Raw genomic sequence first — 24,764 nt, forward strand, 5'->3', positions numbered from 1 at the left:
CCTGGTGGACAACACTGGTTATTACAAAGACCCATTACTTCACTTTATGTATCCCCTGAGACTACAGGGTTAAGTTGCCCAAACAATCATTAACTTCAGAGCATTACTGGAAAATAACACTAAAAAGTAAAACCCTTATTCAATTAATTATTGATCCATTGATTGATTAACTTGTTTATCTACCCAATAACTTTTAGACATTTTCAAAAAATTGAAAGCAAATGGTTTTTTTTGTTATCTTTATTTCTGCTCAGTACACTGTAATTAAGGAAAAAAGTATTTTTAAACTACCAAAATTTGCTTTGGTTTACTCAGAACCTGTTTTAGCCACTAGGGGGCGCCCTACCAAACAAGCCCCGGATTTCTCACTAATGAGTCGGGGGCGGAGAAGTGAGATGATGAAAATGTTTGATAGTTGGGAAATAAACGCTTTTCTGCTATCACGCCGTAAAGTTTAAAGAAAATGTTTACACTGGAGCACTGTAATGTCTGTTAGTACAGCCGCTGCAAAATTCAGATTATTTTGGCATAAAATATGCAGATCAATTAAGGAACCTCCCACGGTGGTTAGACCAGTTGACATGCTACGTTTCTCTGGTAAGTTTTTACGTATTGTTTTTACGTTTTGTATGTTGTAAGGTGACCTTGAGTGTCCAGGAGGCGCCTATAATTAAAATATATTATTATTATTATTATTATTATTATTATTATTATTATTATTATTATTTAATATCAAGCAATGTATCACTGTCTAGGTCATGGTGTTCTACTGAATATTAACATTGTTTCTAATTGTATAAGATAGTTATACAAGCGGCAAATAACAAGTCATTACTAACAGCAGATTGTGTTTCTTCTGCTACACAAACTTATTGTTCCACACCTCATTTAAACTGGACTGTTGCCAAATAACCCAAACATTCTTCTGCACATTTGTTACTATTTTAACCACAGAGCAGCTACTTTAAATCAGGTGCATGTATTTGTACGTCTGAAACAAATTATATTGAGTGACTGAAATGTATAAGATTGATTGAGCAAAACAAACAATGTTTGCAGTCAGTAAATTAGGTAATTAGGTCGTATTTGGAGCACCTGTGTGAGGCGGAGTGATACACTGAGTGAAAAGTCCCATTGTATTACCTATATGTTTGTTTTTTTTCAGCACTCGAGCCTTTTTGTCTAATTAGGGAAGCCTACTTGGATACTTCACTAACAGAACATAATAACCCTAAGAAAATATAATACAAAGTGAAATAAATTTAATTAAAAAAACAAAAAATAAATTCAAAATGTGTAGTTAGTTTTTGCTAGCTTTGAAGCAAGCCTTGCAAAAGTTCGACTCTGAATCCATCTCAGTTCTGACTTCACACCTGATAACAGCAGCAGATTTACACTACAAGCTGAAATTACTGAGGTATTACAGCATTGAATAGTACCTCATTTTTTTAATACAATGTACCCAAAAGATAGACAGCACTGGAACATCGTTTGATGACACAAAATATGTTTCTTGGTGTAGAGTGCACTGAGAAAAAAGAACTAAACTCAAAGAAAAATATTCTTTTTAAACATAACAAATGGTATATTTGTGCAAGATGATTAACGACATAATTTAAAAATTCACCTTTTATGGGGTTTTTTTTAAATCATATATCTGCCTAAAAAGTCATTTAGACAATTAAACATGATTTTAAAAATATTCCCTTTGTGTTGTTTAGTCAAATGAACAGGAGATAAAATGACTTAAATTAGACTTCAATGGGATCAACAGCATCCAAATCTGTCTCTGAGGGCTTCTGTAAAAGAAATATTCTGTTATCCAAAGTATTCAGGTTGGCATAATCAGGTTTAGTTACACTTGAACAACAAACAACACAATTTTTGTGCTGTCCTCAAAGTTTATTAGCTCTTTATTTTCAGGAACCACAGTTGGTTTTTAGCTTTAAAAAACATTAGTTGTTTTAAAAACCTCGAAGTTAATCATTCCCAAATCACTTCATTTAACCTTAGTTTAAATAAATGTAGTTTCCCTTTCATACAGCCTGTGGCCTTAATTTTTGAGCCAGTTCTCATTGTAAACAGCAGACCCCTGTGAGTGTCTGCACATCTATCTCTGTTTTCACATCAGTGTGTGTGTGTGTGTGTGTGTGTGTGTGTGTGTGTGTGTGTGTGTGTGTGTGTGTGTGTGTGTGTGTGTGTGTGTGTGTGTGTGTGTGTGTGTGTGTGTGTGTGTGTGTGTGTGTGTGTGTGTGTGAGAGCGTGTGTGAGTCATCTGTTGATGACTGCACTTCTATGGGATTAGTGGCCACATGACAACACTGGGCTGGCCGCCTAGCGAGCCTTTCATTTGGCTTCACTTGCAAAGGCGCTCTGTGTGCTGTCCAACAGTTTACCGAGAGCTGGAGATTTGCACACTTCATTTTTGTGGATCTGTAAATGAAGTTTAAACCAGACAGACCGGGGGCTCTGTGGAGATGGCGCAGGACATTACCAGCTTAACTGAAGAAGACTTTTTTGAGGGGAAACCAGCCTGCTGCTCAGATACAGAAGCTTTGGCTCAAGGAGACAAAGAATTTGATGACATTTTGGAGCTTAATCAGTTTGATGGATTGCCGTATTCCTCCAGGTTTTACAAATTGCTCAGAGAGAGGAAAGAGCTGCCTGTGTGGAAAGCCAAGTGTGAATTCATGGACACTTTGGCCAAAGGACAGTTTGTTGTCGTCAGTGGCACTGCTGAAACTGGCAGGAGTTCACAAGTGAGTACTGAGCGGGATTTGACAGTAAGGATTGCACTGCAGAGTGAAATAGTGAACATGTAGAGTAAACAACAACACATTTAATCTTATTTTCAGGACTTACTTCAGACCTAATTGTGTGGACTGTAGTTTCATTGACAGAGGGGTTTCTAGTTCTACAAGAAAACCTAAGGCTTTTGGTCAGAGAACTTTTGTTTACAAATGAAAATCTTTTGCATCGAGGAAAATGAAGTTAAGCAGAAATTCACAACGTTTCAGTCTGAGTAAGTTAGAAAATGTGTGGTTAAAGATCTACCCAACACTTCTGTTAGTACATAATCTGAAAATTGGTGTCAAACTGTTTCTGCATTATTTCCACAATAGTTTCAAGAGTTGTCATTCTCTGAAAACTTTGCATTTGTTCGTTTAACCCTCTCTCGTTCAGCCTCTGTGATGTAAAACGACTTATCTTTCTCTTATATTGAAACAGATTCCTCAGTGGTGTGCTGAATTCTGCCTGTCAGTCCAATTCCAGCACGGCATGGTGGTTTGTACCCAGATTCACACTCAGCAGGCAGTAGATCTCGCATTAAGAGTTGCTGATGAGATGGATGTCAACATTGGCCATGAGGTCGGGTACAACATCCCTTTGGAAAGTTGCTGCGCTAACGACACAGTCCTCAGGTATGAAAAAGTAGTTCTTCAGACTCCCAAACAGGGTTTAAAGTTAGTGTTTCTCTGCCTGGTGTCTCCTTCTCTTGCAGGGGTTTTAATAAAGCACAGTCATGACACACAATGCTAAATCACCCCGCCTTTTCCACTCTCTAGAGAAAAGTGGACAATAGGCTCATGGGGGGCTCCTTTCAGGGGGCTCCTCCACAGCTGCCCGGCTCCCCGTCTGCCCATATGTCACCCCCCCTCATGAGGGTGCCTCATAAGTCAGGAGGGGAACAAAGAAAACTTAGCACATTGAGGGGAGGAAGATAAGATGAACGGGCAGCCTGCTAGTTCACAGATATCCACTCCTCACACTAATGATCAGAGTAAATTACTGTAATAGGGACACGGCTGATATGCAGACAAAGTGTTTTTCATTAAGGCGCCATGCTGAGTGTGCTGAATAGATCCCTTGTTCCACTTTCTTAGAGAATCCAATGATTTACTGCAGGCTGTTTTTCTCCCTGGTTTTCTATTTAATAAAAATATACAAATTACAAATATGGTGTCAGATGATGAGGAAGTGAGTATAAGATTAACTGAGAACATTAAAAACTGCATGTCAACAATTGTTGTCATTGGATGGTCAGTGAGATAGACAAGTTTGAAATGTGAGGGCATATGAGATATATGTTGATATGAATGTTTGTGTTATAATTTTAGCAGGAGCGTTGTGAATGCGTTTGTTGGGTTAAGGGGAAGCGTGATGGGACGTTCAGGTACCCCTGTATGTTTTCAAGATAGGAGACTGCAGAGGAGGAGATGTACAGCAGACTGAGGGGAATTCTTTTAAACCATCATTGTTTTATCCACCACAGGTATTGCACAGACGACATGCTCCTAAGGGAAATCATGTCCGACCCTTTACTCGAGCGCTACGGTGTGATCCTTATAGACCAGGCCCACCAAAGGACTGTAGCCACCGATGTACTCATGGGTCTGCTGAAGGACATTGCTCTGCAGAGGCCTGAGCTCCGTGTGGTCCTCCTCACATCAGTCGAACCTGGACCCAAGCAGATGAAGCACTTCACCGGGTCTGCGATGCCTCTGATCTGCCTGGAGAGCCTGGGAGCAGGAGAGGCGGTGTACAGTAGCACCGGTGACGGCTACTTCTGCGCCGCTCTGCGTCTTGTGCTGGAGATCCACCGCTCCGGGGAGGGAGGAGATGTGGTCGTGTTTCTGGTGACGAAGCAGGTAAAAAGAGTACTACATGGTTGATGGAACAAACGCATCGTAGCATATCGTATTGTTTCGCATCACATCTGACCTCCTACCTTTCTTTCTTCCTACAGGAGATAAATCTGGCCCATGACATCCTGTGTCATGAGGGGAACAGTGTACCCCCTGACCTCGGCGAGCTCCAGCCCATCACTGTGCACCCCGGCCAGCCTGGGAACCTTCCAGTCCAAGGGGAGGAGGAGACAAATCGGAGCCGCCGAGTGTTCCTCACATCCAGCCCCAACGAGGACTTCTTCTGGGCTGTGAACTCAATAAGCTTTGTCATTGATGCAGGGCTTGAGAAAAGATATGTAAGTTAGTTCCTCCTTGTTGTAGTTACACATAAACACCATTTAAATATCTTACAGCTGCAAATTTAGAAACCTGTTTGTGATCGGCTCTTAATTTCTAGCATCTTCGTAGGATGTAGGCCAGGAATTGTTGCTTTGATTGCAGCGTCAGTATTAATCAGAACATCATTATGTATTGTTTTATTCACCATCATTTTATTAAGTCTTCTTTTAAGCTAAAATTAGTATTATTTTAAGTTCTTTTTAACCACATCTGGTTCTTTTCATGTATTGGAAAGCATTGGTTTGAATGAACTACACCTAAATTGGTTACAAAACTAATCTTCCAACCTTTTATTTTATTTTATGTTTGTATTAATGTGATGCTTTAGGATCTGGGTGTATAGTGTTTTTTCCTCAATCAAAATAACTAACTCTAATGTTAATGTATGGAATGTTCAATGTGTCGTTAATACACTGAGCTCTGTAATCACGGTGAAAAACTGATGATGTTGCAGATATACAACCCAAGGATCAGAACAAACTCAGTCATCATTCAGCCAATCAGCAAAGGCCAAGCCAGGAGTCGAAGACAGCTGGCAGGTCCAACAGGTGAGAAGTGAAGCCAGTCTCAATTTTCCCAATTCTCCTGCTGTACTGACTTTAAAACGAAGACTCTCTCTCTCTTGTAGGGAAGTGTTTCTGTCTGTACCCAGAGGATAGACAACTTCCTGCAGACATCCGCCCTCATATTGTTGAGTCTGACATCACTTCCACTGTGCTCTTCTTGAAGAGGATGGAGATTGCAGGTCTGCGTCAATGTGACTTCATCGACAGACAAGGTGAGACTTGTATAAAGTGACGAAACAAATAGAACAGGCAGGCGGTTTCTAATGGCCATGTCCTCTGTGGTAATGAGAGGAGTTTTGGGGTTCATTCAGTCCACTCGGTTGTGTTCAGACAGACAGAAGATTTTTTATTGGAGGGTAGTGAGCCGTGCCTCAGCTGAACTGACAGCTCCTGTTCCGACAGCATCCTTTTAGAGCTGACCTGCTTCCGTGTGCTTTTGTTTCCCCGGATTTATTCAACCCTACTTACAAAAAACACACACACACACACACACACACACACACACACACTGAGTCTCCCATTAGTTGAACAGAGTATAGCCATAATGTTGTCGTGTGGGAGTGTCCATGTTTCTTTGTTTCCCTGCTGTGTTCATTGGAAAACATGTTTGCTGCAGAAAGAGAACATCAAATCTCTTTAATTTGTGCCATGAGAGGCTCTTCATTTCGCATAGTGATGCATGGCAGATGTTGGTGAGGATTATAAAATCCTAATCTTCTGCAGCCTTTTTACTCAGAGCGTGCCCACCAGGGTGCCAGTACACTGTAAGGGGGGATTGTCCCAGTGGGTCACCATTTTGGATTATGGTTTAAAAAGCATGAAATAATCCTCAACAGTGTCGTCAAAGTGTATTTGACTGTAATTAATAATTTATTAAAAACCCTCAACAGTTATTTAGACATGTACTTGATTTGTAATGGATTTGTTTGCACATTTTGCTTCCAATTTTAACCAAGGCTTTGTTACAAAAATAACTGGAAACATCAACAACATCATCAAAGGTATAATCCGAACCTCTACCATAGATCCTGAAGGCCTCATGCAGGCTTTGGAGGAGCTGGACTACCTGGCAGCTCTGGATAACGATGGGAACCTCTCTGAGATGGGCATCATCATGTCCGAGCTCCCTCTTGAGCCACAAATGGCCAAAACTCTGCTCGCCTCCTGTGAGTTCGACTGTGTCAGCGAGGTGGTCATCATTGCTGCCATGCTAACAGGTAACATGCAAAACACTCAACACAGGACCGTTCTAGAATTTAATATTCACATAAAATGGTTATAAGTAACAAAGAAATGAAAGTTTATATTGAATGAATCACAACAAAATAGTGAATAATGAAGTGACAAACCAAGCAGCAAACTTCAGTGTTAAAAAATGAGTCCAAAGGGGAAGTGCCAAAAACTGCAGTTCCCCAAATGTCCACTTGAGGCAGGCTCCAAAAGCTAGGTAAACCCAAGTGGCAACCTCCGGTCTCAAACTATGAAGCCCAAGCGGATGTGTTATAAACTGCAATTTATCGAGAATCCGCTTGAGGCTGGCTGCAGAAACACCGGAAACCACATAGACACCAATTCATAAAAGACGATCTTCCCAGCATCAATAAACATGTTTACAGCCTGGTTCAAAAAACTGCTTGCCCCTACGTAGCTAATTTCCCTATCAGCACACACTGTACGGGGGTGAATTTTTTTCTAACGCAACGGTTCAGAAGATATTAAGATTACGAGTTTTTGCCCAAATAAGGACATGACTGACTTGACTGACAGGTGGGAACACATAGCTGTTGGCTAAGAGGCTCAAACTCCGCCCCTTTACGCCACATGCAGCCTGGTTGAGTTTTGCATTTCCAATATGGCTGCCGCCGTCGATTGACTTCAAAACGCTCAGAATCAGTAGGGTGACGTCACGGATACTACATCCATATTTTATACAGTCTATGGGTAAACTTCACTAGGACCCATTTTCAGACAACTGTTTGTACAGGAGAATTAAACATGTTTACATGGTGCATTTTCAACTCCTGACAACTGCAACATGACTCATCTATTTTGATTATCTGCAGGCAAAGAGTTATGCATATTGAAACATAATTAGAAGCACGGCTGATTTGACTGATCTAGACACAGGAAACCTAAAGATATTAAGAAAAGCTATATTTATCCATTAGCATTTAAGTGCTCTGGTCATTTCCAATGTAAGGTTTATCTTTGTCATGTCCATCAATCTCAGTTGTTCATATGAGTCCTCTCAGAGAAGACATTTTCTCTGTGTCCCCTGTTTAACAGTTCTTTTGTTGTGGGTTTTTCAGCACCAGCTTGCTTCCTGGTTCCCTCTGTGGACCTGAAGCCAGAGGCGACACAGTGTCACATGAAGTTCCAGCACCCAGAGGGAGACCACTTCACCCTGATCAACATTTACAAAGCTTTTAAACAGTACCAGCAGGATCCACGTGAGTCCAGACAGCATCACTAACATGAACAAACTGATTTGCACACACACAGATGCTATGGAGCTCAGTTAATATAACACAGCGTTTGGTTAATTCTCCCATCCTCTGTCTTCATCACTGACTCTGACCTCAACTATCATCCTCTCTGTCAGACTGTGATGTGGAGAAGTGGTGTCAGGATTTCTTCCTGAACCTCTCTTCTCTGCTGACGGCCGACGCTCTGCGCGCTGAGCTCACTGACACTCTGAAGAGGATCGAGCTGCCCATCTCAGTACCTGCCTTTGGTTCTCGCAGCAACACCCTCAACATAAAGAGAGCTCTGCTGGCAGGTTTTTTCATGCAGGTCAGAAAACATACCAGAAACTCTATTAAAGGGCTGAACACAGAAAACAATGGAGTTATTAGATCAGGGGCTTAAAATATTTCAGAGTTTACAGATTAGAAAAAGCACAAGTAGACCATTGCACTGAAAGTAGCACTCATAAAGCAGCTTTTGTAATGTGAAATATGACTGTGATTTTCTTCATTTTAGAGCACAGAAACAATACATTTTAAACTCACTGTTATTCTCCAACTAGTTTCAGACCTTACACATTCAATGACATTGAAACTGTTGTCACTGCTTACACCGTCAGCTCGTATTGGCACTGTTTATAATAAAACCTACACTTTCTTTAGCTCTACCACCCCAAAAATGTCATGATAACTGCTTTCTCTTTAAGCAACATTCAAACTGGCTTTACCACTCACTCTTCAACTTCAACTTCACACACTCTTAGGGTTTTTAGTATTGGATTCTCAGGGATGAACCTCCTCAGGGTTGAACCTCCTGAACACCATACAACCTTTTAATCAATTCAATTCAATTTGCTTTATTGGCATGAACAAAGACATGTTGTTGCCAAAGCACATATGATTTATACACATACATTACATATATATTCATTACATGTTATATACATTACATATTTTATACGCATTAATAAACAATGGTGTCACCCATTCAGCATATCTCAATGTCCTCACTTGATGCGGTATGCTCATAAAACCTTCACCTAAAATCAAATATTATGGGATGGTGCGTCCCTCAGGCTGTGACAGGCCGACACATATTTAGTATTATTCATATAATCTTTAACTAATACATCTTCCACTCTTCATTCACAATGTTCTCCATCTACTTTCTCTTCCTGCACATCAGCCAACACTTGTAACATAGACCTTATTTTAAGTTTATACAAATTAACTGGAATGTCTTTTGTTCCACTTCTCCTTCAACAGTTTCAGACTTTAATACTTTAAATAGCTTTTCAAATAATTTCCAATCTAACCAACATTTGTAGTCTTTCAAATATTAATGATTTTCTACAGCCTTTTCACTTCAGCTGACACTATGACGTACATTGTTGGTTGGTTTACATTAATAGACTGGCACTGTTCTTTGGGACTATTTCTTTATCTGAAACTTTAAGATCAGTGTTCTACCTTTACTTTGAGTCACACTTTCATACTTGATACTGAATTTTAATGACACCTATATTACCAGTCAAAAGTTTGGACACACTAGAAGCAGTTCATCGTCCCAGCATTTGTATTTCTACTCCTGCTTCAGCTGATCTGTTTGTTTTTCAACATCTTCAAGTGTATCTGCCCCATTTTGAAAATAATTTATTGTAAAATATTTCAGGAAACTTATAAGTGTGACCCAGCTGACTGTGTCCTGCTGTAATTTCATCAGGTGGCTCGGGATGTGGATGGATCAGGGAACTACTTCATTCTGACCCACAAGCATGTCGCACAGATCAATCCTCTGTCCGCATACGGAGCCAAGACTCCCAAACTGGGCCTGCCAGAGTGGGTTCTGTTCCATGAACACTCGTTCTCTGAAGACAACTGCCTCCGCACCGTATCCCACATAACACCGGGGCAGTAAGTCACCTGCTTTTCATTTACATAACAGCCTATACACAGTCTTTTCATCTGGACTGATGGGGCTTAAACATAATCAGACAGACACATTCCCTCTCCCATGTGGACCAGATGTAAAGTCCCAATTCATCCTCCCCTCCCAGTTGTGAGGGGAGGTATCATAATCCTGTCTGCAAGTATCAGCTGCTTGGAGAGGGGATTATGGGTTGCACAGATCCCTGGGAATGTGGGAGCTGCAGATTAATGGAGGAAGAGAGAGTCCTGTGGACTTTGTCATGCTCTCTTAGGTTCCACATGCTAAACTATGTTATTCCATTCATTACAGTTTAAATCAGGGAAGCAGCAGACACTGTAAATCTTCTTGAGGGTGTCAATCAAAAACAACCTCAATTTAAATCAAGTTTGTAAATGAAAATTTGATTCCTCTGCATTTTTAACCAATCACATCGTCCCCTCTCCCCTGCTAGGTTCATTGAGATGGCGCCTCAGTATTTCTTCTACAATCTGCCACCTAGTGAGAGCAAAGACATCCTGCAAAACATTCTGAGTCACGGAGCAGCTCAGTACCACGAGGAGAAACAACCAACCTCTAAAGAAGAACCCCGGGAGGACCAGAGCTATGACCGCTGTGTCGTACAATGACTGATTGAACCACTGCTCCCTGTAGTGCTGATGAACTGACCAGCAGGACTTAATGCACCATATTTTAGTGCAGGCACATTGTCTGGATATGTGTTTTACTGATGATAATATTTTATGTCATAGAGGATTCATTCTCTTTTTTTTTAGCACCGGTCAGCCCTCAGTTTCATCTTCATACCTTGTATTTATATTTGAACAAAGTGCACTAGAGTGTTACAGAAAATCAGTGATTGTTGTTCCTTTGTGGATTTTGAGTGCACGGTTACTGATGTTTGTTCTTGATCCTCCTTTTCAACAAAAAAAGTGGTTTAAATAACAAAAAAAACATTCTCCTTCTTTAAAAATGCCATTTCTAGATAATAATGCCATCTCAATAAATATGGTACTTGTTTCAAAAAGTGCCTTTGAGTGTTTCTTTTGATTTATAACAACATGTAAACAGACCCTAAGAGTGCCAAAAACATGTCTCAGTCCAGAAAGTGCTCCTTTTATTGTATTCTTCTTAATTTTTTACAACATCTGTCTGGTCACTGACTTTTAATTCTTCTTCTCCTTGGAGGGTTTTAAATTTAGTCTCACAGTCCCTACAGACAAAAGCTTTTTAATAACTGCGTGGCCTCTGCTTCTCATTTTCACATCTTACCCTCAGACTCTGTCCAGCAGTCAGTCACCCACAGCACAGAGGGTCCGGCCTGATTAATGAGGAGCAGTCTGTGCCCCGCCTGCAGCTCCATCTGCCATGGGTACAGTTCAGTGACAGTGGGCTGACCCAGTTCAACAACGCAGGATTAAAAACATCATTCAGTGACCAAACAGAAGAGTACTGCGAGGACCAATGCCAGAAAACACACGGTACAGCATCACCTAACATAATGAAGGTCTCTGGTTTGTTTACTTTTCATGTAGTTAATTTTCACCTTCATGAAGGACAGCATGCAAAAAGAACTTTAGGGATATTTTCTAAGCTAATATGACGCTAACCTTTTCCTTTTAAGTTTTCCCTTTTTTAACCCTCCTGTTATGTTTGTTTCTCAGGACTGGGTCAATTTGACCCGGGGCATGTTTAATTATCCAAAGTGTCAGAAACCAAAAAATAAAATAAAATATTGTTTATATCTCATTATTAACTTCATTACAACCATTCCAATCAATCTTTAGTGCAATGGTGTTCTTTAATTCTCACAGATCATGGTTCAATGAGGATAACTCACTTGTTTTTCATAAAAAATCCTGTTAAAAATTTTTTAATGTACAGTGGAAAGACCTACAAATAAATAAAATAGTTTTACATTACTTAGATTTTTAATTATTTTATTTTACATTGTGAATTATTTTTCTTGTTATGAAGTGAAGCCCAGTTAGTTGTGCCGTATTTAGCTAGTTTGGAAGGCATATGTTGCCTACATGGGCAGCGACCTCTGAATACCACTAGCCTTTCATCCACTTTGACATTAGGGCCTGGGTTATAGAGTAGTAGAAATTCCTCTACCCACAATCCCAAAGAAACAATCATAATTTGACACTTCTGACCCCTTTCAGCCTCCACTTTGACTGCCGGATCAAATTGACCCAAACAGTATATATGCATTATAAACATTCCAGGGGGGTTGCAAATACGTGAAATGAACTATTTTTATTTTAAGTGTTGATAACACTAATTAAGCCAAGAAGAAACAGTTTCATACCGAAAAAATACCTTTTAAAACATTTTTTTTTTTTTTTTTTTTAACTTTAAAATGGGTCAATTTGATTATATTTGTCTTTTCCTTATATTAGTGTATAAATGTATACATGAAGTCCTTTTTTAGCTGTTGTGACACAACTTTTACAAAATATTATTTAAATATGTTCATCTGTTTCCTAATATGTGGAGGGTCGGGTTTGAACCTGTTCTTTGTGGTCATTTTTTACACCATAACTGTAAATACTATGAATTTTCCTGTCAGAACAAACCAGCTGCACACAAAATTAATGTTTAGAAAATGATTTAAAAAAAGTCCCAGGTTGATAAATGACTATAAGTCAGGAAGGTCTCACCATTCTGTTAACTTCCTGTATCTTTGTACATATTGTGTTACTTAAGATCTGGTTAAAACCCCTTCTACTAAAAGTGTCTGAGAGATACAAACCTTTCCTATCCAGAAACATCCAAGGAGACAAAGTGTATAAAATTTACAAACCGTTTATTTTCATGTCACAGCAAACCATGCTGATATAAACTCACATCAACACATACAGCATTGTGGACACAAGCCTCTGAGTTTGCATTGAATGTTGCCAAACTATTGCACATTTTGTTTTGGAAAGCAAATATGGTGTTCAAGCTTATTAGAACTTGTCAGCCCTCGGCCACACTTCAGTCTGTTTTATTCACAGCATTACTGGTATTATTGAATATCAAAACACCACTTATTTAACCAAAATGAATGCTTTTCTGAGCATGTGCGAAATGCTTTATTAGCTCCTATGTGTAGAATTAACACACGATGATACTGTTTTTTGTTTGCTGTATGTTTGTAGAAAAATGAGGCAACCCAGGTGATGTTCAGAACAGTAAACAAATCCCACACATAGGAGCTCCACGCGTGTACTGTAACCCCTTAACGAATAAGAAAATTAAATAATAACTTCTGAATTTACACGTCTTTTAACACAAATGTACAATTCAAAACCTGTGATGCAAATGTTAAAAAATGAGTCATTCATTTAAAGGCGCAGGAGGTGAATTAGCTTTGAAACTGTAATTCAGAGTGTTGCCTGAGCATGTGTAGTCAGTAACGAAGGTGTCCGAGTGCTCCCCAGAGTGGGTGCAGAGGGCGGAGTTGAAGTCTTGAATGTATTCCTCACTGTGATTTATGCAGCTATCACGAATGGGCCCCGGCGTCCTCACTTTCTGTTTGTGAGGTCAGCTGCTGCAGGAGCTCCATGTGGAGCAAGACGCGACTGAGGAGTGGGGCGTTCTTCTCGGCTCGCAGCAGCTTGGAGTACACATTCTTGTAGGTTTTCAACAGCTCCTCGTCCTTATTGCTGCAATTAACACGAATAAATTGATCAGGAGGGATGACAACAACACACTGTGTAAGATAAATATACCATAAAGCAAGCCTATTCAGCTACTTTTTAAGAAGTCTTAAAGTGAAGTCCAAAGGAGCGTAAAGGGGTCGTTCTCATTTCTGAAGTAGGGCTGTGTGAGCCGTCTGTCAATAGTAAGTGTGTCACCCACCGGGGATGCGGGTCAGATCGGCCCTGTTGTTCAGAACCAGCCCACCAGCTGCAGACAGAGTCCACTTTAGCACTTTATATATCTAATTTTCAGAAACTCCAACCCAAACACTTGTGTTTGTATGTTTACGCTATCAATAGACTTTTTTTCTCAGAAAGCCACTTTGTATTTGCACTATCCTTGAATGCCCCACATGCATTCCTCAGCCTGCAGCACCAAGATGTGTTCAATGTGTTTCTGAAGCATCACTTGAATATTTAAAGCAGGTTGTTTTTACAGTAAACACAAGATTGTATCTTTTTGGAATGTAGTGGATTCACTCTGTTTAAATGAGCGTGCTAATGAAGTAATGATTCTCTAACTGGGCGAGGTAACTGTCCATGCGACTGAAAGGTTGCAGGTTGTTTAAAGGGTTGCTTAGCCTTTACCTTAGGAATACTCTTCTTCCCTCCCTGTGTGACATGTTCTCATATAATACATTTCATAACTACTCAACTCCTAGCTTTCGTCTCCTCCTACTTCCTCATTCTAGGATGTCTCAGTCTCAGTTTAGTGTGATATAAAGATGATCCAAGGTATGGAATTCTCTCCCATTACATTTTTTGAGGAATTTGTCTTCACAGCAGTTTCAAAAAGTTCACATATTCCGTCCATCCATCCATCTTCTTCCGCTTATTCGGGTTAGGGTCACGGGGGCAGCACACTCAGCAGGGAAGCCCAGACACTCCTCTGACCAGATGCCCGAACTACCTCATCTGGCTCCTCTCGATCCGGAGTAGCAGCGACTCTACCTGGAGCCCCTCCTGGATGTCTGAGCTCCTAACCCTATCTCTAAGGCCGAGCCCAGCCACCCTGCGGAGAAAGCTCATTTCGGCCGCTTGTATTCGCGATCTTGTTCTTTTGGTCACTACCCACAGCTCGTGACCATAGGTGAGGGCTGGAACGTAGATTGACCGGTAAATTAAGAGCTTTGCCTTCTGGCCCAGCTCCCTCTTCACCACAACAGACCGGTACAGCGTCCGCATCACTACAGACGCCGCCCCGATCCGTCTGTCAATCGCGCGCTCCTTCTTCCCCTCACTCGTGAACAAGACCCCAAGATACTTAAAACCGTGAACAAACCCCAAAGTTCACATATTTACATTCTTAAAGCTTCTTTAAGTAATAAATAAATAAATAAATAAATAAATGTTTTAGAAAGCTGCTCACCTTGGTTTCCGTTTCATTGTCGTCATCAGTTTGATCACCTGCAGCATCAGGAAGGAGAAACTCGGCTCAAACACTCCGATCAACTTCATCACTTCCTGGATATTCAGTCCAGAGCCGGGTCCGCCAGCTACGTCAGGACACTCTGCTGATTCAGACGGTTTTGGTTCATTCAGCTGTGAAAGGACACAATTGTTGAAGTGTAGCAGAGAAAGAGTGCTTTGTAAACATGAAGCGGTAAGAGGGGTTGTTACCTCCGTCTGCTCCTCCAGCAGCTCTTTATGAATCATCTGGAAAGCAAAGCGAGTTTCTGTCATGATCTCGATTGCTCCAGTCAGGCTCTTAAGCTTCGCCGTGCTGCTGCTCTGACCTGAAGAGACACAGTGTGAGTCATTACATGTCAGTGAAATCAATATCACTCTCCAGAAAAAAGCAAACATCACATTATTCACCGTGATGAACACTTCCTCACCTGCCATAGTAAACTCAGCGAAGGCTACCCTCTCCAGCAGCGTGCGGAGCAGCTCACAGGGAGCATCTTTGAGGCTGAGGAACAGACGGACGGCTTTGCTGTAATGAAGCTCTGCCAGGCTGCGGTGCTGCTTCCTCAAGTGCTCATCCCCCACCTGCCACACAAACACAGACACACACATACCAGTTTAAATATAAAACACAGACATCCAGTCACCAGTCAATGTGTAAGTCTTAATCTTAATACACAGATGACTCTCCAACCTGGTTGCGGAAGCAGCTGTGGTACATGGAGGCCAGACGGTGGTGAATGGTGGCAGCTCTGTACTGGTAGAGTGGCTGACGAGCCGACTCAGTCTGCAGGTCACAGTACCTCAGAGACTTCATCATCGCCTCGGTAACCTCACGCTCGATCTGGGAGCACACACGGGGACAGCAGTTTAAAAGTTTGGTCACATTTTCTAGTCGTAAAAAGCTGAATATGCAACCATGAATAATCAACGTGTAATGTGCAAATCATTATGATAATGTAGTTACATTAAGGAGGAAATTTAGGCAGGGAAACATGCTATGTAGTGATTAAAAAGAGAGATAATGAAACATCCTGAGGAGTTCAGTTTGATGTGCAACCCACCTGCTCCTGGGCCTTCCTGGACAGAGGCGCGTAGTCCTGCAGAAGTGTGGCCAGGGTGAAATAAGTGGTGGAGAGTTCCCAGTTCACACTGTCCCACACTGCTGGGTGGCTTTCTCGACTTGCAAGTGACTTCATAGCCTGCAGGTAGTAGTCTATTGCCTGTGTTAGAATTGAGATGAGAACATGTTTCAAAGGTTGTTATTTTCCCTGAAAGCTCCAATCAGACAGACTTAAAGGGTTTGACGTGGCACCTTGTTGTAGTAAAGCGCCTCCTCAGGTGAAAACTCCCCTCTGCTTTGGTCTGCAGAGACGGCGCAGTGAGCCTGAGCACAGATCCTCATCAGCCTGCCCGTGTTACACAGCAGCAAGGCCGTGTTAGTTCTGTCCCTGATGGCTTCAAAGTCCTTCATGCCTTTCTCGAAAAAGGAAAAACTCTTTTTCCACATCTCCTGCTCTGCTACCGACACCGACTTTTTCACTAGAGGGAAAGAAAGGAGGGTAATGCCTCTTATATTCAACATTTCTCAAAACACATAATCACAAAGAAGGCTGCCTTTAATTCTCCATGGTCTGTTTCTCATTTGGATCATACCTTCTTTGTCAGTCTGCATGGCTGCAGCCTGGTTCATGTAATAGACTCCCATCTCATTACGGATGTTTCCCAGCCTTTTGAGCACCTGAGCCAGCTGATCTGAGTCGTGATCCGTCAAAGCCTCAGAGATGAGCAGATCATACGCCGCTTCATAGCACTTATTGCTAATAAACAGCTGGTACTCTGGGTCCATGGCCAGGTCTGTTGCCATGTTGAAGGCTTGCCAGAGGAGAATAAAATACAAGACATGTTTATGTACATTTCCTAATGTTTTCTATAAATTACAGAAGAAAGCATCATCATGAGTTTTGTGTTGGACTCTCTTCAGTGACTGACCCTGGCAGCTGCTCTCTCTTTGTAGGCTGTGCAGGATCTCCTGGTCCTCTTTGGTCTGGTAGCTGTACTCCTCCTGGTAAGCAGCTCTGTTGTGTGCATTCTGGGCCAGCATCAGTTGGATGTCCCCACACAGTGACAGGCAGTGGCTGTGAAAGTGCAGCACCTGTGGGTGCAGAGTACCGCTCACTGAACAGTAGGCATCTGGAGGGGACAAGGAAAGATGATCAGAAAGGGAAAGACAGATGAGAATTGATTTATTGTTTTTCTCTAATACATATTTGTTTGTATTGTGGTTGAAGTTAACAATACAGTTGGTATTATATTTAATACATATATTTTCTAGTTGATAAAAGTTAATAAACAACATAGCCATCACTGCCCCAACTCTCTGGAACTCTCCCTCCAAACATCCATAACTCTGACTCTCTTCACTGGTTTAAAAAACAACTCAAAACCTACCTGTTCAAAAAGGCCTACAACACATCTCTGTTTTTCTATTTTAGTTTTAGTTTTTGCACTTCATGTAAAGCGTCTTTGAGTAGCTAGAAAAGCGTTATAGGAGGTCTTATGAATTGTTATCATTATTTCAAAGCACTTTTATATTGCCAGTATCAAAAGTTACTAGAGTACTAAAGGTGAAACAACCTTACCATAACTCTGTAATGACAGCTTGATGTAGCGCAGAGCTCGTCCGTACTTGAGCAGGTTGGTGGCAGCGTCAGACAGGACATAGTAGGCCTTGGAAGCTTTGAGGAAGAGCTGAAGCTTCATGCGGTGCTGCCATGAGCCGGGTATCATCCCTGAGCGTAATGGGTGCTTCTGGTCTGCATGTAATGGCCCTGCTGGAGACACATACACAGACACACACACAATGAAAGACAAGGAAGAAGAGCGACGCATGCGAGTTTGAAGGACGATGAATGTCCTGGCTGAATTCTTGAAGGACTGACCTCTTTCCATCAGCAGAGAGATGCCTGTCTCAGCAGCGCAGGCTTCCGCTGCACTCCTGTCCTCATACTTTAATGGAATGGGTGTGTTTGGATCTGCAGCTGGGAGATCACTCTCCTTCTTGATACTTCCATCCACTGCCTTCAGTCCCTGTGTGGTGTATTGCAGCCATTAGCAAAGTAAATTACATCACACTTTTTGCACTGTGTGTACTCTGCTGCGACTTGCCTTCAGTACGCAGCTCAAGACATGTCTGCATCGTTCCTCCTTGTCGTGGGAAACAGGGAAAGGGCCACTTGGCTGTAGGGACGGAGAAAAAGGGAAGATTATTCTTACATGCAACATTAATCTGTATATTCCACACTCTCAGTTTAAAGAGAGAGCGTCTATAAAGAGACACTCACTCTGATTTGGTGAGTAGATTTGTATTTCTCCGGGACCGACAGCTCCCCTACAGAGCGGATCACCGCCACAGCTTTACTGTCATCATGAGATCTGGAGCAGGAACTGTACGAGCTGTTCTCATCACTGTTCTCCAGCAGCTCTGCCTCTTCTTCCTCCTCTTCCTCCCTGTCTTCATCACTGTAGCTGTCCTCAGATCCCCCGGCCTGAAGCGACTCCCCTCCGTCTTCTTGGGGAGGCTCGTCAAGCTGGAACAGCTCGGACAGCATGTAGTGAGCCGAGGCGATGATCTGAACGGAGAGGAGATCAAGTGAAGTCAGAATCAATCAAATCTGAATAACATCTCAGATTCAGTCCAGGACAAGACATTTCCTGCAAGTCTTCTTCTTCTTTCATCTAATTGTGGTTTGGATGCAGTTGTGGAACTGACCTGAGGATGCCTCTCCTGATCCAGAAGTTTGACGCAGTTTAAGAGCAGAGTTCTGATTGTGCCGTAGTGCTTCCTGTTCTGCCTCGCCTTTAGCATCAAGTTGCTGGCAACTCTACAACACAAACAGAAAGTAGACAACAAGGTATTATAGACTTTTCTTTGTTGGTAAATTATTTCTGATGTGCACATAAGTCATTGTTTCAGAAACTAATTTATCCTCATGGCAATAACTCAATTAAACAAGATGCATTAGCCACAAGCAGTCAGTAGAAATACATGGACTAAGGCTGTGGACTATGAGAACGAGGGGATGTTCAGTACACCCAGTATTTATATATATAATTACTGACATGCATCAGACTGAGAGTACACTGATACAGCTGGTATGGATCATTATGAATATTTGTTGAAGTCGTCTTATTGACATACTGATAACAGCTGCTGTGGATTATTTGGATCTTTGCTGAGTGTGTCTGATGTGCTGTTAACGTTTGTGTGCTTTGCTGTATCACAAATTACCTCTTTGAGGACTTTCAAGTTTCCTGAGTCTAAGTTTAAACAACACTTAAGATAAAATAACATAAACTACCAGTTTAATATAATTTTTCACTCCTAAAATAAGATACCAAAAAGTTTTATGAACTATTATGAACATTTCAAAGTGATCTCACTTAACCAGGGTCAAACCATAAATGCATATTTAAGGCCAGCTTTATCAAATATATGTGTAAAAAAGACTGGATGATATTTTTGGGCCCTACAAATGACTCTCTCAGATGTCTCCTTCTGACTGTCTCAGTTCTCACAATACGGATACATCCCAGATACTCACTTGTATAGTAACACAGCCACAGGAAGAGTGAAGGGATTCTGGCATTTCTCTTCTTCCGCCTCTTCACACAGAGTAGTAAGATCATAAAGCTTCACAATGTCACTCCCACTAGCTGTGGATTTCAAAAACACCATAAAAAACATTAAGATACAGGAGTGAGAAGCATACAGTAAGAGTTCAAAAGGATTTAAAGACTCATTGTTCATTTATCTCCCACCTTTGAAAAGCCAGTAGGTGTGACCCTCTTTGGTGCAGTTGGACTTGAGGAAGGAGAGGATATTCTGAGCGATATCTTTCACCACCCTCGTAGAGAAAGTTGAGTTCTCCAGGTGAGGAATGTCCTCTGTTTTTATCATTTCATATTTCTGCAGGGAAAACCACAGAAGCAAGAAATATATCAGCAGTTTTAATTCAATAAGCTGAATGCAGCTCAAAATATAGCATATGTTTGCATGTAGAAAATCTTATAACAAAAAACAACAACGTGATTTACCTGAACGATGCCATTGACGTGAAAGCACATGACAAGCTCTGGGACGTTACACATCAGATTGTCGAGCCAGTAGTCAATACCTGTCAGAATGTTGATTGGTTTATTGTTGTCCCTGAAAGGTCAGGAGTAAAACAGTCACGTTAGATTAAATAGGAGCAATGTGGAAGAATCAGTGTGTGTACTTGATTAGGTTGCAGCAAGGAAAGTTAAATTTCTGGTTTACATTCTGAGGTCAGATACACTTAATTAAAACCTAACATGAGCAAATTTAACCAGGTATAATACGTTTGAATACTCAAAGGACACATACGTAGTGCAACAAGATCAAAACTACAGAATTTCACAGCAGTTCCCTCTCTAATAGAATTCCAACCTGAGTCTCAGACTGACGGCAGGATAGCGGCCTCCTCCAAATATAGGCATGTTGGACCCAACCAACATGTGGATGTCCTCGAATGTCCACATGATGTTTCGCACAAAGTCGTTCCTTAAACCCTGTCAATCACATAATGTCAAAGTGTAAGAATGGTGTTTACAAGTTTACATTAAACCCAACTGTATCGTAAAGGTTGTTTTCTACCTGGCTGTTCTCTCCTTCGTTGAAGAGCATAGGCAGGTTTTGCTCTTTAAATACTGATGTCACCTGGCCCAAAGCAAATTTGCTATCCATGGGAACACTTTCCTGCACATTTAGGAGGAGAACTGTCATTAGATGTGAGGCACACACACAAAGTCTATCACAGGTTTGACAGCCTCAAACACTATTAAGTAACTGTCGAAGAGCGAAGACACCGCACCTGCTTGGAAGCGTCTTGTTCTTCTGCATCTGACGATGTGCTGGTGAAGGTGGTCGGCCATGAAGAACTAAACTCCTCTGACTCGTTCTCCTCTTCTCCTTCATTCAGATTGTCTGGTACAGGCTCTGCAGCTCCATCTCCATTAATACTGGAAACAACACAGAAGTTGTTTAGTGTTAAGGCTGGAAAAGATACACTGTAACCAATGAGGAGTCTACACGAAGCGCTCACCTGTAGTAGAGGAACTTTGACAGAATTGCTTTCTGATACCAGTGCTCTTTACTCTTCTTTTTCCTCTGCCATTTCTGATCTATGAGCCGCTGGTAAAACTCCTTTAGCCATGTCCAGTCTCCTGTCTACAACACACAAATGACAAGGAGAATGAATCCCTTCAACTACATACTTTAAAAAGATACAGTCACTCAAAAGTCTGGGAAAAAGTTCTAATGTACCTGAGAAGAGCTCATGAAGAGCTCTTGAATGTCCAGCTCGTCCAACAGCAACGTTCTCCCCACGCGGTGAACAGCCATACTGACATGGGACTTGCTGTACGGGATTTTCAGAAGCTTCTTGATGTTCTGAATGAGATAGAAAACAATGTTTACATCAGGTGTTTGGGTGTTTTTCAGATGGAAGCTAAGGAACAGACAGCGCCACAAACCTCTGAGTCTGATACCACGTCAACATCATCCCCGATGCAGTCAATGAAGTCATAGGCCATCCCGAAACTGCAGAAGAAGAAAATTAACTTTATCAATACTGAAAGAGCTGAAAGAAACTCATCTTAGAGGTCAGCTACATGTCATATTTGTTGGTCCTATAGTGACTTAATAGTTAATGTTGGACTGCAGCAATTTTAAGTTGTTGTGACCGCTAAGCTGACCATTATTAAGCTCTTTTAAATCAGGGCACCTGGAAGAGTTTGGCAAACGGTCAAAATAGTAAAAGTCTTTTAGAATCTACCAAATCATGAGTGTACACTTCAGAATGCACTCTAGCCAACAGGTTGACACCATTTCCCTCATTATGTTTAAGTAACAGAGAATACTGTATATTTTTTTATCATGTTGTACCTGGAAAAAGGTTTGCTTTTGCTGCTGGACCCTAGCACAGTGGTGCCAGCGCTGCCCAGCTGGGGGTTTTCTCTCAGCCAGTTTGCGGGCGGCAGCTTCAGGTCTGTCTTCTCCTGCAGCAGGGCATAGCTGGTTGGAGGAGGAGCAGCCGAGTACTTGACCACAGCACGGCTCTTTATTTCAGTGTTGCCTGAGCAAACTGCAGAATCCTGCGAGATAATAAAGACAAGCATCGTATTAGACGTAAAGAATTGATTGATTGATCAATTTCAAACATATTAATAAAATAAAAAGTAGATGAATAAAAACATGACAAAATCAATATGCAATACAAAAGTAAACCTAAACAGCATAACTATATTAAAAACATACAGCCAATGTCAACATCAGCGAGAACTGAATACATAAATCAATAAATTTGAACAACCACCACAATCTCTACTCTTCTCAATACCTATTTTATTACTATTACTATTAATATTATTAATTATTTATTTATTTTAAAATGTGTTTATTGTATTATTATTATATATATTTTTTATTATTATTATTATTTTAAAAATATGTTTTGTAGGGTGCTTTGTTGGCGTTACGCCTGACCTCAACTCAATAACTCATATGAGGCAAAACCAATAATAAGAGTATGTGGTGCTTTGTGATCAAGAAAGTCTTGTTTTCCCAGGACTGCAGTGTTTGATGACTAAGTTTAGTTTAGATTAAGGTTGATTTAAGAGTCTGTATTTACTAAATAGACTTGCAAAGTGAACAGCTGTTAATTCCAATCAGATCCTTCAACAGAGAGTATCTGCTGAGTCTGTAAATCAAGGAGTCACTGAAATTACTCATCAGCTAACATTGTAAAGAACAGTCTTTGTACAGGATCAGGAAGTGTATCAGTCCATGTTCTCTGCACCGGTCTTTAACTCACATGTTTGCTGTTGTCTCCTGTGCAGGTAGGACCACTGATCTCTTCCTTTGCGTTATCCAGGGGAGTCCCAGCAGGCTCTCTGTCCCCGGCTGATGCACTCATACTGGACACAAGTCTGTTCAACTCTCAGACATTGGCGACTTCTTATCAACCAGAGTATCTATCCATGGCTTGGGTAACTCACTGACATTCTATATATAAGCTACATAACGCGTGAGGCACGTTGATCATTGAGCTAAACTTATTAGTGATTTCTTCAGTCTGCTAGCTTGACAGGCTAGCTCATCGAAACATCAAAGCTTATTCGTTGAGCCATACAATAAGTGTAGCGACAAAAGATCGTTGCTAAAGACAAGCTAAACGAAACTCAGAACAAAGGCTAATGTTGTTATTTTAACCTTACAAGTGTTCAGTTCTCACACCCTTCAGTTTCTTCTCTCTCAGTCAGCACATAGTATGTTGTTGTCAGAGTGCACGTTAGCTTGAGCAGTAATGTCCACAATGTGTTATAAATAAAGTTTATTCAAAGGAGGAAAAAAAGCTCGAGTTGTCCATTGTTGACATCCATCGACAACTTCCGGTTTAACAAAGAATAAACTCCCAAACCGTCTTGTATATTTTATTCCCTCCTTTAATGCACTAGAAAAAAACATAAAGTGTAGATTTAACGATATTTAACGCAGACATGAGCTTTTGTCAAATAAGTAATTCTGGTTTCAGAAAAATGTAAACCGGAAGTACTCTCAGATGAGGGCAGATCGTCTTTCTGGAATATTTGAGCACATTCTACTCTGTTCTAGAGTGTTTTATTCTGAAATGTAGTCACATGCGTTTCCCCTGACCTCTCTAATGTCATTATTAACCCAGTCATTAGAAGTACTGTATTCATCCGGGGGGGAAATTCAGTCATTAAAGTTGCTCCTAAACACAATAATTAATTTGTATAGAGGGTGATAACTTAGAGGGAAGATAATGTTAAACATGGTGAGTGTTCGGACTACAAGGAAAAGCTTTTGTATTTCAATCTGTGGTGTGAAACTGTGGAAAAGTCTCAACATGGAGCTACAGCAATGTCAGAACATATTCCAGTTCAGGAAGAGGTATAAAGAAGTAATTTTATGAGGTAAAAGGAGGAAGACAAGTCTTGAGAACCATGAGGGGTTGCTTTTGAAGATATGAGATGGAGATTTGTTTTGTGGGAATGCACTCGTATAATGCAAGAAAATAATGAATAAAGGGGTAGGATTAGATGAGTTTTAACTTCTTCCTACTCCTTTTCGCACATGTAAAGTAAAATGTTTCAGTGCTTACTAATGGAACTGATTGATTTGGGTTTTTTGGTATAACTATTTCTTCTACTTGTATGTTTGTATAACAATTTCTTCTATTTTACTTGTAAGTTTTTTTTCTATTTTACTTTTAAAAGTTCGAAATAAAGACATCAAATCAAATTAAGAATATCAAATAATATTAATAGAAGAAGTAATTAATAAGATATAAATACAAGTACAATGAAAATAATGACAATAAATGTATGTACAGAAGACAGAATAAGCTATGTAGAAAATAAATGGTTGAAGTCCCTGAAGATCAGCACATGTGAGATCTCACTGTGCAGATAATATAGTCAGAGGCCCAAAGCACTCTCGGTGATGTTACTGACATTACTGTTTACAGTAAAGAGCCAGCCCATGACAACGCAAAGTTGTCAAGCAGCTGTGTGAACAGCTGATCAGGTGCAACAATGGGTGAGTGTCAGATTTTTTAAGTGGTTTGTTAATTAAC

At 40.8% G+C, this 24,764-nt stretch overlaps 2 protein-coding genes across 5 annotated transcripts; one reads left to right on the forward strand and one right to left on the reverse strand.

Moving 5' to 3' along the window:
- The first annotated feature begins 345 nt into the window (after positions 1 to 345).
- dhx32b (DEAH (Asp-Glu-Ala-His) box polypeptide 32b) lies at positions 346 to 11,015 on the forward strand. Of its 3 annotated transcripts, XM_034681941.1 has the most exons (12): positions 346 to 597; positions 2,630 to 2,759; positions 3,229 to 3,422; positions 4,274 to 4,649; positions 4,748 to 4,984; positions 5,482 to 5,575; positions 5,656 to 5,805; positions 6,550 to 6,810; positions 7,903 to 8,043; positions 8,196 to 8,386; positions 9,782 to 9,972; positions 10,440 to 11,015. In XM_034681941.1, the coding sequence occupies exons 2-12, from the start codon at positions 2,691 to 2,693 to the stop codon at positions 10,612 to 10,614; spliced, it is 2,079 nt and encodes a 692-aa protein (XP_034537832.1). In that variant the 5' UTR covers positions 346 to 597; positions 2,630 to 2,690; the 3' UTR covers positions 10,615 to 11,015. The 3 variants fall into 3 exon arrangements, with proteins under 3 accessions (XP_034537832.1, XP_034537833.1, XP_034537831.1); XM_034681942.1 differs by lacking the exon at positions 2,630 to 2,759 and having other exon boundaries at positions 368 to 597; positions 6,619 to 6,810; positions 10,440 to 11,007; XM_034681940.1 differs by lacking the exon at positions 346 to 597 and having other exon boundaries at positions 2,478 to 2,759; positions 6,619 to 6,810.
- A 1,765-nt stretch (positions 11,016 to 12,780) lies between these two features.
- edrf1 (erythroid differentiation regulatory factor 1) lies at positions 12,781 to 23,487 on the reverse strand. 2 transcript variants are annotated; one of them, XM_034681909.1, is made up of 25 exons: positions 22,980 to 23,487; positions 22,052 to 22,260; positions 21,640 to 21,706; positions 21,431 to 21,556; positions 21,210 to 21,334; positions 20,979 to 21,126; positions 20,762 to 20,863; positions 20,555 to 20,676; positions 20,182 to 20,293; positions 19,906 to 20,053; positions 19,689 to 19,800; positions 18,857 to 18,968; positions 18,429 to 18,716; positions 18,253 to 18,324; positions 18,027 to 18,174; positions 17,727 to 17,915; positions 17,077 to 17,277; positions 16,741 to 16,959; positions 16,400 to 16,626; positions 16,149 to 16,307; positions 15,779 to 15,928; positions 15,516 to 15,669; positions 15,298 to 15,413; positions 15,047 to 15,219; positions 12,781 to 13,641 (listed from the first exon to the last, which is right to left on the reverse strand). In XM_034681909.1, exons 1-25 carry the CDS (start codon positions 23,079 to 23,081, stop codon positions 13,479 to 13,481), a joined length of 3,744 nt encoding a protein of 1,247 aa, XP_034537800.1. In that variant the 5' UTR covers positions 23,082 to 23,487; the 3' UTR covers positions 12,781 to 13,478. The 2 variants fall into 2 exon arrangements, with proteins under 2 accessions (XP_034537800.1, XP_034537799.1); XM_034681908.1 differs by having other exon boundaries at positions 17,727 to 17,918.
- Between the last annotated feature and the right edge of the window lie 1,277 nt (positions 23,488 to 24,764).

Source organism: Notolabrus celidotus, chromosome 4 (assembly GCF_009762535.1).
Source record: "Notolabrus celidotus isolate fNotCel1 chromosome 4, fNotCel1.pri, whole genome shotgun sequence".
NCBI classification, from domain to species: Eukaryota; Metazoa; Chordata; class Actinopteri; order Labriformes; family Labridae; genus Notolabrus; species Notolabrus celidotus.